General features: G+C 33.1%; 1 protein-coding gene across 7 annotated transcripts in view; it reads left to right on the top strand.

The window, feature by feature from the left end:
• Nucleotides 1-16,348, top strand: part of PSPC1 (paraspeckle component 1) — a 72,695-nt gene that overhangs the window by 41,192 nt on the left and 15,155 nt on the right. For 3 of the 7 annotated variants that reach the window (XR_011558940.1, XR_011558942.1, XR_011558941.1), the window contains exons 7-8: nt 963-1,020; nt 3,477-3,655. The exons of 3 other annotated variants lie outside the window; for them this stretch is intronic. Coding sequence is in view for 1 of the 4 variants with exons in the window: in XM_070749796.1 (XP_070605897.1) it covers nt 963-1,020; nt 3,477-3,655; nt 6,320-6,505 (423 nt within the window). In the remaining 3 variants the exon portion in view is untranslated. Of the gene's footprint in view, nt 1-962; nt 1,021-3,476; nt 3,656-6,319; nt 7,127-16,348 lie in introns of those variants that run through there. One more of the 7 variants, XM_070749796.1, reaches the window with a different exon arrangement.

Raw genomic sequence — 16,348 nt, 5'->3', positions numbered from 1 at the left:
TGGAGCTTTACAGATTGTAGTTTTTAATTTATTCTGTTCTAATTTCTTCAGGTTATCGATCAGTGAAACTATTTGAAACTTCACGTGTGTTCCATCAGCACATATCCTATCAGCTTTTTTACTTAACATGGCAATGTTGTTCTCTTTTCTTTAATAAAAAATAAAATGAATTCTGGTAATACTATGCATCTTAACTAAGTTTTTAACAATTAGAGTTAGAAAAATACTTGCTAATGTTTTTTTTATTTTAAGGTTTGCCTTATTAGTTGCATTTTTATCTATTTACAGAATCTAACTGACCCAGTTGGAAATACTTATTTTATGCCCATGTGGTAATCTTAACAACAAATCCAGTAATACATTTGTTTACAATTACTCCACCCGTCTACAAATAAATTATTTAAAAAGAAAAAAGCCTGATCTTCCGGTTTTGCTGACTATTTATGTCTGTCTCTGCTGTCATATTATACAGGCTACAGTTTGATAACTATATACTTCCATCCATTTGTTGCTAAAGCATAATTGAAAATTAATATATGTATTTAATATTACCTAAATAATTATTTACATTTTTAAATTCTAAGACCAGTGCGATTAATACCAGTATTATAATGTTACATAATATTTTATATTATTCTTCCATAATTAAATCTCAGGAAAGTATTAAATATGGCACAAATTCAACCAACTATAAATACTGCCATCTATTTTGATTCTTCCTTAGGCCCAGTTAGTATACTTGAGACTGATCTCTGGGTGGTTATCTTGGTATTGTTTTGTGTCTCCTATATTGAAGACCATAATTTTGAAAAATAATGAAATACAAATTTCTATAAATGGATGTAATGATATTTCTTGATTTCGTGAAATTATAAGTGTTATTTCATAAAATGGTTGGCCAAGAAATGAGAATGTTAAAATAATAAGTGGTAGTTGACGATGCAAATTATGTTTACTTTCAGAGAGAACAGGAAATGAGAATGGGTGATATGGGTCCTCGTGGAGCATTAAACCTGGGAGGTAGGGATCTGAAGCAAAAGATTCTTATTTTTGAAAATTTCTTTTGAGACTGTACATGTTACTTCTGTGGACCTTGGCAGATAATCTTGGTCAAAATTTTAATTTGTTATATAGTAGACTCATTTTTTTCTTTCAAACATAATTTCTGATTTTATGAAAATGAAGGTGATAGGAAAAACTTATCAGTATCAACCGAGAAGCACGAATTCCTGTTTTTTTATAAATATTTCTAAACTTGTATCTTCGTAAATGTAAAATTAAAAACATTGCAGTTGCAATAAAAGAAAAAATATGGTGTCGCCTGAAGGACTGCCACCGGAGCAGTCCCATGCAAATTGCGCAATCTCACGGCTGCTACCGGTATGTAGTCACCTACCGCAACAGTAGCAACCCATCCCTGGAATGATGGGAGCAAACTATAACTAAGCATTTAAATAATCAGCTCTTTATTTTATTGAATTATAACCATGTATGTTTGTGTAATAGTAGCCAAGTATCATGTAAAGTTACTACTTAGTCTTCAAAGCCACACTAATGAATATTTATACAGTATGCCAAAGTTGAGGTACCGATCTCTGTTAGTTTAAAATGAGAGTAGAACACTCATCTCATACTAGAATTCTTTATTTTGTATGTCTAATACTAATTATTTTAGTATTTCTCATTGTGGAATTTTGGGCCATCTGGTATAATAATATTTCTGTGTACCTGATTGAGATTAGTCTTTGTTTTATTTGGATACTTTCTCAAGAAGTGTTATATCTAGGCATCTCTAACAACAGTTGGATGAAGTTTATTATCCAGATCTATTTCATTTTGATTTCAAATTTTGAGCTAAAACTGGTTTGAATGCCTTTATAGATAACTGATATGGGGAAAAGGAGGGGGAAATGTCTTCATAAATTTTAAAACCATGTACAATCTGAGTTTTCATTTTCTGGAGAACTGTTGCTTTGAGTATAAATCTCTGTGGCAAATGTATTCTAAAAGCAAGTTTCAGTTTTCAGGTTCCATCTGTTTGTAATCCGTCCAAAATTCAGAAAATACTTTCAAAGGGATTTTGTTTCTTTAATTGGTTAATCCTGCCCACTTTTGCCCAATCCTGTGTGTTTTCATGTAGCTCTACTGTAACTAGAGTAAAGGACAAAAATATCTTAAAATGTTAATTATATTTAACAGTATTTAAATCTACCTGACTCTGTGGTTTCTTCCCCAAACCCCAAAAACTTTAACCTTAGTTGACTATAGTTGACCTCTCCCCGTGTCTAATAAGTCTGTAAGGGCATGCATAAGCACACCACTGTGCTTATTGTCCCTGTCCTACTGTCTACTGTCCTCTTTTATTGTTACTTTTTACTTACATTATGTTTATACATGCTACTATTTTCCTATACATGTTTGACAAATAAAAAAAATAAATCATGAGTAAAATAAAAAGGGAGCTGTGCAGATTAGCTCTTGTTGCTGTGAATATTTCTGTATTAAGTGAAGAAGCACAGGTAGGTGGCATTGAGAGAAAGCTCTCTTGTTGTAGACATTAAGCATTACAAAATCTGCCACCATCAGTGCCTACCTAGAATTAAAACCCGGACAATTAAAAACCACTACTTCTGTATCTGTGCTGTCACTGATTTATTTCATGGGAATTATTTTTCACTAAAATTATTTTTCATATATATATAATCTGATCACAATTTTCCTAGATATTTTTTGTTTGTCAATATGCAAGCGGTAACATTTTATAAAGAAGCCTCTAATTCAGTGCCTTTAGTAATGCCTAGCATTTGGATGGGAGACCACCAGAAAATCACAAGACTGCAGACTAGATAGAGAAATTGGGAAAAACAACCCAGAAAAGAAAATGGCAAATCGCGTCAGTATTGTTGTCAAGAAAACAATATGATTATATTATCCTTATGATAATCCAAGTTTAAGTAGACTCAAAAGAGACTTTATCTTTACTTTGTATTATTTAAAAATGTTATTCTAGTCAAGCATTCTTTCTACTCTTATTGCAAGCTATTCAAAATAATCTTCATATATGATTTTTATCCAAATAAGTAGTTTCTTGCATTTCCCACTTGGTGATACTCAGATTTTCTACATTCACAGTTGTAGACATAAAATTATAGTTAGCTTTGTACAATATGGTAAGCAAATTATGTTCTGGGGGAAAATCATTGCACACAAAAGAACTGGTCATTTTGAAAGTTAATGCCAATTATCTTCAAGAATTAATAGGAATTAGCTTATGGAAAAATACCTGAAATTGAGAATGATACACTTTACTTGGAATTGTATTGTTCAATAATAATTGCTTAATGCCAAAAAAATTAAAGTAAATGTACAGTCTCAAAGAATTAACAGCATTTCTTTTTCAAATGTTTCTACTATTATAATTTGTAATTCTTTAAAATGCAGTTAGGACAGCTCTAAGTGTAGACTGTTTTACATAGATGCCTTTAGCCCAGCACCTGCTGGAAACCAAGGTCCTCCTCCTCCACCTCCAATGATGAGTATGAATATGAGCAGCAGAGGGACAATGCCTGGCTCAGCAATGGGTCCAGGTTCTTCGTTGGGGCCAGAAGGAACTACAAACATTGGAACCCCAATGATGGCAGATAATACAGCTGTGGTAATGTATCATAAACATTTATTTATTTTCTACAACATAGGAAATCTATCTAACAAGGGTAACTTCACACGGTGATTGTTATTAAAAATAATTTAAAAATTAAATGTATATGGAGATTCTTAGTCATCCGTTGTCCCAAAGGTACTTTTTCAAGATGCAATGAAGCGAAATGTCTTCCAAGAAAAACAAAGTCCAGTCACCTCTTGAAAAAGGGTCAAAAATAAAATTAGTTGCCAAATATGCCATCAATATCCCTCCTGTCACTAATATTACATAACATGTTGGGTACTTCTTTTAATATAAATAAAAGTAATGAACAAAGTTTTTTATAAATTCTTTAGGCTATTACATGTCACCATATTTAAAGGCGCATAAGCACATGCAGTTCAATGCGATTCTCTCCCCCCCCCCCAAAAAAAATTATGTCTCAAAGCTTCTATGGAAAAGATATTTAAGATTTAGTTTTTATTTTATACTGTAGATATTTTATACATATTACTGATAAACATTTTTTATTTTTGGTGTATTGAAATGATTCATGGTGTGAAGCTATCTTTGAATATTTTTAAAGCAAATTTAATTAACAGATTTTTATCAGAGTAAGTTTATAACCACAAAGCTTTTTGTAAGACCTGACTTTTTAAAATTAAAAATAATCTGTTTCAGTTGTTAAGGGCAAGGCAATATTAGCTAATATTTATAAAGCATTTAATATATTTAACTTCTTGGTTCTATTATTATAGCATTTCTTGCTATGTTTAGTTCCAAAGAAGTGGAGTTGTTGAAGTGAAATATATTTAGTGTTTTCGACACTAAATCTCTTGTTGTAAAACAATCAAAAATCTAGTTATAGCTGCAGTTTTCTTATGTATTTATTACATATGTAATATGGTAGTGTGTACATGTGTATTTCTGTAAGAATATCATGCTGTTTTTAAAAGAATAATCAACTTAATTATTGTATGTCATTTGCTGAGGAAATCACTTTTCATTAAGTGATCTAATGTACCTAGGTTTAGCAGGTCCATATTATTGAACCACATAATGAGTCAATTTCTCTACTTTTTAAAGGAAGAAAATAATAATAATACTGTAATAATAATAATAATAATAATAATAATAATAATAATAATAATGTTTTATGATGCAACTAATAAAGAGAAAATAATGGTTAAGAAGGCACACTAATCTTTGTCAGTAAAAGAACTGGAAACTATTTTTAAAATGTCATGATCTACATCATTTTTGAAAGAGCTGAATTTGTTTCTCAAAATCACTTCAGCCTATATATTTGGATTATTTCTGATATTATTGCATATATAATTCAATATTTATCTATAGAGTTCTTATTTTACTGAAGGAAAAAGTAGACATAGGTAAACATTTAAATTTGCTTACCATAATTCTCATTAAACATGTATCTCTTGTTTTTTTTAATAAATTGGATAATAATATCCAACCTCACGACAGAGAACTTTTTTAATATGGTTTCGCTCAGTACCTTTTCATCTACTAAGGTAATACTGCAGTTAATCAGAGCAGATTTGCAGGGAATGTAATGGGCTCAAGGAAAAGGATGTGATCTTATACCAGTTATCTACATAGCAATTGACCCAGAACATGAGACAATTACTACTGGTTTTTATAATTTTTAGCATTAATAATATAGCAATATTCATATCAGTGATGTAATTTCTGCATTACAACCATTTCAAGAATCAGAGTTTGCTTTTCTTTGAAAAATCTGCTTCTAGCTTTGGACTTTTAGAAATTGTGCAATGCAGGAGAAATAAAAATTTCAGAAAATATAACTCCTTGTGTAAGCCAAATATTCAATATTCATATCCATTCATATTTTTAATCCCAATTGGATCATGAAATCGGAGTTGACCTGATAGGCTATTAAGTCATTTCAGGGATCTTAATTAAATTTTTCTCTTAGTGAGACATTTAACATTCATATTAGATTAATATAACTTTAAAGAATACTCAACAGTGTAATGAATTAGCAGTTTTTCAAGATTATCTAATTTCTCTAGTTTCAAAAGAGAATATAATAATTTTTCCTCAATTTTGAATTAGGACACCCTTCATTTATTAGGTTACAACTTATATTTTAAAGACATTAAGTATAAATTTGGTTCTAAATGTTCATGTAAATTACATGAAATTATCATCTGCCTATCATCTGTTTGTATCTGTCTATAGTACACTTGTAACAATTTTGAACCTAGATTCCTGTTGCATTTAGCCTCTTAAATAAAAGTTAATCTTAGGTACCTTCTAAAATTTAATTTCATTTCTATATACATATTTTGATATACTTTATACATACTTAACATACTTAATATTTATGGATACTTAGATTTTGTACAGAAGATTCAGAATATAAAATACATATTCATTAGAATTAGACCTCTCAAAATAGTTATACTTTGCCTATCTATTCCTTTAACTAAATGAGCTGGTTTCACAATATTGTTTGACTTACTTTTTAGTTTACATTCAACTTTTAAAGGTAATGACTAAATTAATTACTCCTTTCTTCCTTCTATGTGTCATCCTGATTCTGCTGGACTATCTGCTGAACTTCCTGAAAACGCCATATTTCCCCTATTTATTTTAATTCAAATTGCGGGTTTGTTCTAAATGGACTTAATGTAGCATTCTGAGAGATTCACTCAAGGAGGCCCACCACAAATGGGTTCACCTATGGTTAATAGACCAGGCTCTGAAACTCCTCAACCAGCTATGGGTGGTGTAGGTGCCGTCAATAGTGGAACCAGTGGCTTTGGTAGAGGAAATCCTGGGGGCAGCTTTGAAGGACCTAACAAGCGTCGCAGATATTGAAACATTCATTTTTGTACTCTTGTGAAATTGAATAAATGACTGTCTGGTGGTATAACTATAATTTCAACTGTTACTTTTGAATGGTTTTACTGTTAATATAGACATTAACTTTTTTTGGTAAACTATAGACTTTTTTTGTATTTAGTTATAGGCTTAGGATAGTGTAGAAATAATACACTTCATTTTGTACATCATTTGTTTGTGACTGCCACAAAATATACCTATACAAAATGTGACCATGCTGTGAAATTTGTGAGTTACATGCTTACAATAAAATAACAGTTTATTTTAAATGATTTTGAAACACTGCTATGAATATTATCTTTAAATTTAATTGTAAGTATCCATAATTATTTTCCTTTGACAATGCCTATCTTGGGGTGAGTGGGTATCTGCTTTATCCATTGTAATTGTATGAAAATAAAAAATGCAGCTTGCAATACATAGAAATTGAGGTTAATGCAGCTTTAGAAAATATGAAACCATTGGTAAGCCAATATAGATTTGTGTTTTTTTAATCAAATATGTTATTTTTCAACATGTATAAATCTCTTTACAATGGGATTGTTATCATAATGTAATCTTGTATTCAAGTTAAATAAACATTTTGAGCCTTGAAAACCTACAAGTAGTGAATATTCACCTGTGATCTTAACTAGATTATGAATGAAAATAATTTCGAAACAAATTTCAGATCATTTAATGGATCATGACTGCTTTTTGCATTAGTGTTTCCTCTGTAAGAGGATTTATAAAATATATTCAAAGTGGTCTTTTTTCCCTAAACACATTTTCTTTTTTTAAAAAATGTATTTGCTAGATTTCTGTCTTTCAGTATTAAAGAAAATTGTTTAACAAATTCTGGCAACGTTAGCAACTACTAGCACTTAATAATTTTGATAAGGCAAAATATTTTCATTTCTGCCCTTCATTTAAATATGTAAATCTTTTCTATTCCTCCTAGATGAAAATTTCCTCTTTTAAATAGCCTATACCGACTGGAAATTAAAATATAAATAGAAAATTATCCCAGAACTTGTTATATAGTGCATATTAAATGAATAAAAAATAAGATTTTAACATATATTAGTATAATTATAGTGTCATGAAAGCATTTCGTATTGGATATTTATTTTGTTTTATTTGGACTGCTGTATAGGCAAATCAAGTATATTAGAGATACATGGGAAACCGTTATTACCACATAAGCATAGCATGGAACTGTGGGGACTCAGTGGTTAGAATGTAGCATTGCAGGCTAACTCACTGCTCACTGCCAGGAGTTTGATTCTGACCAGCTCAAGATTGACTCAGCCTTCCATCCTTCTGAGGTCAGTAAAATGAGACCCAGATAATTGGCAGTAATATCCTGATTCTGTAAACCACTTAGAGAGTACTGTAAAGCAGTATATAAGTCGTAAGTCCTACTGCTATTTCATGTTTTGAGTGGACTAAAGTATATGGTTAAATATATTTATTGCAAGTACAAATTTGATATGATTATTTTTAAGAAACAAGATGGGAGCTTTCTCTGATCCCATATTTATATGAAGCTAAAAGATTTGCCTAGAATATAAGGGAGTGTCTGGAGCAAATGATTACAGGTGTTATGATGTCATTACACAAATACTACAGCTTATCTACTTGCGTCAGATATTACAATGCGAATATGTAATTGCAGTATTTGTATCTTTGGTTTCATAAAGGAGACCCACAAGGTTATATTCTTATCCTTGAAAAGATGAATGAGTAACTTTATATTGATACTGAATATTTCAGTTTTTCTTGTTCTATCGACTTTGCAGAAACTTACAACTAGATGATCAATTCTTGGAATTTGTACCAATACTATACTACTTCCTAGATTTACTTTTTAAAAAATTATATCTTTTAAAATATAGATATCACTCTAATTTTCAGTACTTCCATTATGTCACTCTTAAATAATAAAGAGATCCTGCACTTAACTATATTTAAGTCACAGAATCTAAATAAACAATAAGTTCAAACTTTTTGACTGACTCGGAGGGTTGAAATATGAAGCTAGTCCTTGGTTAATGATGTGATGTTACTTGACCAAGCTACTTCATATCACAACTCCAGCACTCTTCTGAACGTGTTAATTCACTATAGACCATTTCCTTTTCAATTAAATTATGGATTTCTAAAACATGTTACCTAATGCATCTGTTACCTTGGGTACTAATTTTAATACTGATATTTGGAATTGATTAGCAAAAATATTTTTAAAATAAACACCGTCGACAGAAAGTCACTTCTGTTTAAGCCTCAGTTATGCAAATTCATTTTAGATTTTAATTGGATTATCAGTGTATGTTTTCATTTCTTTGGGGAATGATTTCTTAAACCAGAAAAATATGAAACAAATACTGTAATATTATTTTTCTTTAGCCAATTCCAGGTTTATTTTCTCGTGAAGTTTTAGTATCACTTTATAATGCTTGGTAAAACCACGTTTGGAATATTGCATCCAGTTTTGATCACGAGTATATAAAAAAAAGATGTTGAGACTTTAAAAGAAGTGATGGCGAACCTGTCAGGCCAAAGCCATCATTTTGAGTTGGAGACTTTGGCCTGCCACAAGTAGAATAGCACTATGCGAATTGGGGAGGGGTGGTTGCATGAGAGGGAAAAATGCTAGCCACAACAAATTCTTTCCAGAGATTCAAGGTTATCTTTTAGCAGCCGCCCAAAGTACAGGAGAGGTTCGTGACATTGAGAGAACTGGAGTGGTCCCTGTGACGAACTTGTCGGTGTGTGGACAAGGGATGAACCTTAACCTGGGTGGAGAACTGTAGGAAAAGTTAATATCGGGTTGACTACCAGCATGGTCTGTTATTAAATTGGTTTGGACTCTGATTTATTTCTTGGATGTTAATTGGAACGCTGACCGAACCTTTTTTCCCTTGGGTGCCGAAAGGTATATGCCCACACTGTCGCACGTGTGTGAGTACCCGCACACGTAATGCAAAGCCCCTTCCAGCACATCTGGCCCCCTGCACATGCATGCAGGACCCAATGCAGATTCACACGCAATAAATACCCCCCCCCCCTTTTGGCCTCCCATCCCAAAACAGGTGAGAGAGGCGAAAAGCGTTCCATCTCCAAACAAAGCTAGGAGAGATGAAAAGCCTCTTTCCCCTAACGGAGCTGGGGGTGGGTGGGTGGCTCTTTCCCCAAACAGGGCTGGGAGAAAAAAACCCACTTTCTCCAAATGGAACTGGGAAGGGGGTGGGAAACCCTTCTTTCCCTAAACCAGAGCTGGGATGGGAGGAATCTCCAAAGATCTGAGACGGCATGGGCTGTTGAAAGTAACAAGAAAGCATGAGCTTGTCTGACCCAAAAATCAGCTGATCGGCAGGAGGCAGTGGAGCTGAGCTTGTCAACGGCTTGCGTGCCCGCACATGTGCTATGGGCTCACCATCATGGCTCTAGAAAGAGTTCAGACAAAAACAAAGGTTATGAGGGGACTGGAAACCAAAATGTGATTGGGTATGTCCAATCTAAAGAAAAGAAGGATTTGTGTTGACATGCTAGTAGAGTTCCAATGTCTTGAGGGGCTGCTACAAGGAAAAGGGGGTCAGCCAAAGCACCTGAAAGCAGGACAAGAAGCAATGGATGGAAACTAATCAAGGAAAGAAGCAGTCTAAAACTAAGAAATTTTTTGACAGATCCAATTAATTTGTGGAACGACTTGCCTCCAGTAGTTGTTGGGTGTTCCACAACGAGGTTTTTAAAAATAGAGTGGACAAACCTTTGTTTGAAATGGTATAGTTTCCTGCTTGAGCAAGGGAACCAGAAGACCTTCAAGGTCCCTTACAACTTTGACCATTGTATAGAAGAAATGGATAATGCAAAGTATTTTTTTAAAATTCCAGAAATAAAATTAGGGTGTAATCTAATGTAATGGACACATTCTAAATATGATCTTTAACTGTTGTGCTTTAGCTTCTTTCTGCTACCAACATTATGCTATAGTACCACATAATCACTTTTACTTTTGGAATAGGTTTTATTGAATGAAACATTATTTACTTTTCATTTACTTTACTTCGCAGTCAAGCAAATTGTCAGTATTTGTTATGATATTTTTGAATATTTAAATTTTAGGCCTTGAAAAGTATGCAATGAAAATTTACTTACTGTAATAATTTTGTCTAGAATATCTTCGCAGTTAGATTGCACTATATCTGACAATTATTTTTGATGCTGCAACAAAAAAATATTCTCACATTAAATATTTCCTAACTTCTGTTGTGAGTTGTGAGTGTCTGAGGATATTCTGTGATTGCTTAAAGCGTGGATGCTCAGACAGCTTAATTTTTAATAAACTTCCTATAAACATCTGTTACAAAATGTAACTATAGAATTTATCCTATAAATTATAATTTAAAAAATATGGGAGCATCAGGGATTGCTTTGTGGAAGTGCAGTGGTTAGAATGCAGTACTGCAGGTTCCACTCTGCTCACAGCCTGGAGTTCAATCCTGATTTGCTCAAGGTTGACCCAGTCTTTCATCCTGAGGTCGGTATATTGAGAACCCAGATTATTGTGGGTAACATGTTGACTTGTAAACCACTCAGACTGCTGGAAAGCACTATGAAGCGGTATATAAGTCTAAGTACTATTGCAGATAGCCCTTGCTTACCAATTACGGTCGTGATCAGCCACTTTTGTCACTAAGCGTGCAGTTGTAAAATGAGAAGTTACATGACCAAGACTGACGTTAAAATATCAGTTCTGACTGCATTTGTTAAGCGAATTACTGTGGGTTGCTGACTATTACGTGGGTGAAAACTGGGACTTCCTGCTGATTAGAACCCAGTTGTGAGGGTGGCAAATGGTGATCAGGTGACTTTGGGACACTGCAAATTCTTATAAAGCTGTGCCACTTGCCAAACATATGAATCATAATTGTGTGACTACAAGGACCCTGTGATGGCTGCAACTTTTGAGTACCAGCCATAAATCTTTTTCACCACTTTGGATTTTTTATCAGTTGTTCACCAAGTGGTTGGTAAGTGAGGACTAGTTGCATATATTGATCTACATTGTTCCATTTAGCTCTTCAGCAGGACCTGATTATGATTTTCTAGAAGTAGCCAGCACTGTGATAAATCTTATAGAACATGTTTAAATACTTTTTTAAAGTTTTATTCATAAACACATTAACTGTACATTTTAAAAACCTGTTGAGCAATTTCAGTTGCTTTTGCAAGATTTTGAAATTTAGGTAGGTGAAAAAGTCTCGTTTCAGTAAAATTGATAATTCAGAAAAGCAAAGCTTGAAGGCAAATTTACTTGTTTATTTATTAATTTTTTATCCCATCTTTTTTACAACTCAAGGTGGGAAACATAATATTCTTTCCATCTCTTCTCTTTCCCATAACAACAGCCCTGTGTGACAGGGTCTGACTGAAAGAGCGTCAAAAATCACCTAGCCAACTTTCATGCCTAAGGCAGGGCTAGAACTCACAGTCGTCTGGTTTTTTGGACAGCATCTTAGCCACTACACCAAATTGGATTTGTGTTTTCCATGTAAAAGAAAACAAGGCTTATTTTCATTTAATTATGAGGGGGTCCGGCCCATAATGCAATACAAGTGTGACCCCCCATGTGATCCCTGCGCATACACATGTGAACCTTCTGTTTGCACTCTGTGCATTTGCGCGTGAGCCTCCGAGCTCCCTGACTCCTGTGCATGCGCACACAACCCCTGTTCCCCCTCCGCCAAGCATGCGCGTATGTCCCCACATGCGCAGCAGAGATCTTAAAAACAGCTGGTTGACGGGAGGCGCGTATGTGTCATAGGTTCGCCAACACGGACCTAGAAGCAGGAATGAGTCCCTGTGGAAATTCAGGAGAACTGTTGCAAAGCAGATCATATAATAATAAAATTAGGTGGCCAATTCTCTGACTCTGCATAAAGTAGCTTTCTGAAAAACTTTTGAAATTTTCATAAGTTACATTGGAGGTCCTGCTTCTCTGAACTCATAGGGGCTGTGCTATTGTATTTATACCATGTTGAATATAATGAGCATGGCCTACAGTTATATAAATATTTCAGTTTATTGAGTCACTTTTGTTTTAAATTTTACAATATTATGAAGTTATGGCTGTTTATGATCTAAATAAAAAGTTGTGAGATGTTAGCATCTGATGAAGCAGCAGGATGTCTGTTTAAGTTACAGTTGATGAGAGAAATTTAGAGTGATCTGTATTCCTGAAGTACTGTGATATTCAACGTGATCTGAGCTTCATCTGATTCCTGTTAAAAGGTAAAGAGATTCTGATCAAACTCCTGAAATATATACTACAGAAGCCTTAATTAAATGAATTGAATCATTATTAATTTCTCTTTTGGAAAATGGATGAAATTTTAAGATACTTTCAATGGACTAACTTGAGTCAGGGCTGATATTGGGGGCCTGTCCCTATAAAAAATACCCAATATCCACTTTGGTGGTCTGATGCTGTTTATGATGCAGTATTGTGAAACTAAATCATGTTATGATCGAAGGGGATCTCTGCTCATTTTAGAGAAGGGGTTTTTCATAAAGTACTAACAGAATCATCACCAAAGGCTCTGGCCTCTCACCTATCTATCATCAATCTGATAGTGTGTAATTGGAGAGTATGTTCGATTACCGCTTTAGGTCCCAAGAATGGTCACTCACCAAATATCACTTGGTAATACTTTACTAGCCATGTCATTGATCAGAAGTTAATGACTGAATGAGAGTGGAGTGTATGGGAGGATGTTAATGAAAACATTGGTAATCAGGAAGCACATTGTCATGGACTTTACCTTTATCAAAATATATCTGCATGATTTAACAGGCTATTTGGAATGTATTCCTTGAGCAGATGAGAATAAAGTGAAAAGAAATGTCTTGAATAAGAGATGCTGTATTTGGGGACAAGATTGTGTTCCAACAACAGAACATTAGGTAGTGTAAATATGAGAATGTTTTTCAACCTCAGTAGCAGCTTTACGATAATAAAAGGAATAAGAATTGTACAACAGATTCTACGAGAGATTGTCAGACCAAACAAATCTATGATAGAACGGCTAAAAGTAGAGCAATTTTCACATTTTTAAATGGCCTAGCCAAATTCCTGGCCTTAATCAATTGAAATACTATGACATTAATAAGTTGCTATCTAGAAAAACTCAGTTGAAGGAAAGGAGTATTAGTTAAAAAAGCTATTATTTAATATTATAGCTAAAGCAATGGCTTATATTTTTCCAACAAGTCATTAAATGTTGGCTTGTAATGATATGACACAGTACCCTGTTTTGTGTGTTGTTCTTTAGCCAGATGTATTAAGGGGTTTAACATGAGGCTGATACTTTGATATTGCAAAATTGTAAAGAGTTTTGAAGAGTTTCTTTTACCATTATGCACAGACTTTTTGAAAAGCTGAAAACTACACCTTAGAGTTTCAGCATTTTGATATATTTAAAAAACAGAATCAAATATATTGACCAGGAAGCTATTAAATATATGCATATTGTGAACATACAATTCAAGTGATATCTTGTAAAGAAATAAGTATTATGCATATTTAAGCATGCATAGTTCTGAAGATAATAAAATATGAAAAAATAATGTTACTGTGAGTGGATTAAAGAGTTTAAAGAAATCTATTATACTTGCTATTTGAGCCAAAATATTAGTTTACCATATCCAGGAGAAAGCTGGTTTAATGTTTAGCCAAGAATGCTTCACGGGGATACAGCTCAGTCCAATAACTTATACTTTTCTGTCAAACTAGCTTATTAGATATTTTAATGCATCATTTGTATTCAAACTGGTTTCTCAAATCTTTACATGCTTTCTGATATTCCTTTCTTTGCATATTAAGTGAAAAGCTCAAAATATAATATTTTTATACTACTATCCTATGTTCAAATACCTATGAATTAAACCATAAATTTATTCTTATTAGATATTCTTTTAACAGAAAACTATAGAGAATAGGAGTACAGTATGAAAAAAAACCTAATCCATAACTTTCTGCAATGGCAAACAGCCCTCTCCTTCCCCTGACATTCTTGCATATATATGGCGTGGCTTAAGAAGTTAAAGCTCCAGAAAGACTTTTAAACCTGATGTCTCTGTTTTGGAAGTGGAATTAGGCTTATCCCAATTTCTGCTGAAATTAAAGGTAAGATTCCATGGACATAAAAAGACTTCCAATATTTCTACTGCTTGGAAAATTGTTTAAATGTTGATAGGAAGATTTAAAGTTTGCATTTTCTTTCCCTGTCAGATAATTTGTTTCCATATAATTATCCTGTCTATAGGTCATTAAGTATTATTGGATTCACCTATCTGTTTTTGTATGACTGAAGCATGATTTCTTTGCACTCTTACAATTTGACTGTTTCAATAACCCATAGGGTTCATTTAAAAATTAATTTTCATCTCAGTTGGAAAGCTGTACTGCACCTAAATTATATATAAGCATTTTAGGGGAGTATGAATATTACGTTCCCTTAACCCTATGTGTCATCTGATTATTTCCTTTTTTATAGTTCTATAAGTAGAATTATCAAATATTATAAATAAAATAGAATAATATCAAGCATTGTAAGTAAAATATATTGCAGGGGTGAGCTCATGCCAGAATATACCCAGGTCTTTCAAATGTTCATTGAAATGCAAAAATAATGTGTTTTTTAAAATGAATTTTCTAAATCAGGTGTTTTACTGATAAGTGATTCCAATGGCGCCATTTGAGGGAGTTTCTTCCAAAGTTTGCAGTTTATTTTCAACAAGCAATTTATCAACATTCAGGGAAAATATATTTCATGTTTGTTTGTTTTTTACAAATTTTAAATTTCCTAATTTCCTATTGAATTGGGACCAGAATTGGTAGATTACTATTTGTGTAATGCTGTCTTCTGATGTTTTCATTTCCTAAAGAAGCTTATTTTGAGTGTCATTAAGGAACAGTTAGCAAAATGGTGGGAAGGTAGTTCTGGTAGGGGATTGAATTAGTGAAATGTTTTGGGGCAGAATTTTATCTTCCATCAGGCATTTTTGGAAGCATCCATAAAGGGTCCTAAATGTCTTCATAGATAGTCCTCAACTTACAACAGTTCATTTAGTGACTGAAGTCATAACAACATTGAAAATAGTAGCCTATGACTTTTTTTCACACTTACGACTGTTGCAGTAGGGGCCCCCTTCATGGTCACGTGATCAAAATTCTGATGCTTGGCAACTGACTTATATTTATTTATACAGTTGCAATGTGCAAGAGTCATGTGATCACCTTTTGCAACCGTTTGACAAACGAAGTCCATGCGGGAAACTGAATTCATTTAACCATATTATCAACTTAACAATTGCAGTAAGTCACTTAACAAACAGTGGCAAGAAAGATTGTAAAATGAAGCAAAACTCACTGAAGAACTGTCTCACTTAGCACCCGAAATTTTTGGGTTCAGTAGTGGTTGTAAGTTGAGGACTACCTATCCTTTCTGAACATGTAGGTTGGAATCTTGTTCTTAACAATATTCTTGCTTTTCTAGGATTAACAATATAATTCAAGTTTCTTAGGTTATATTTTTGTTGCTGGATATACTTGTTTTATTAAGGTTCTTCAGATCTCTGCTTTTATGTTGACACATGTTATAAGCAAAGCATCTTTATGACACGTAGACGGGGGAATTTGAAAACCATGTTATTATATATATATAAATAATGAATTGTTTTCTAATTTACCAATGTATTTACATTAACATTTAATTTTAAGTAATATTGATAGACTGCCCAGTATGTGTACATAGTACCTAATTCAAAGAAATC

Source organism: Erythrolamprus reginae, chromosome 4 (assembly GCF_031021105.1).
Source record: "Erythrolamprus reginae isolate rEryReg1 chromosome 4, rEryReg1.hap1, whole genome shotgun sequence".
Taxonomy (NCBI): domain Eukaryota; kingdom Metazoa; phylum Chordata; class Lepidosauria; order Squamata; family Dipsadidae; genus Erythrolamprus; species Erythrolamprus reginae.
The sequence above is the reverse complement of the archived record's forward strand: the minus strand, read 5'-3'. Positions and strand labels throughout refer to the sequence as shown.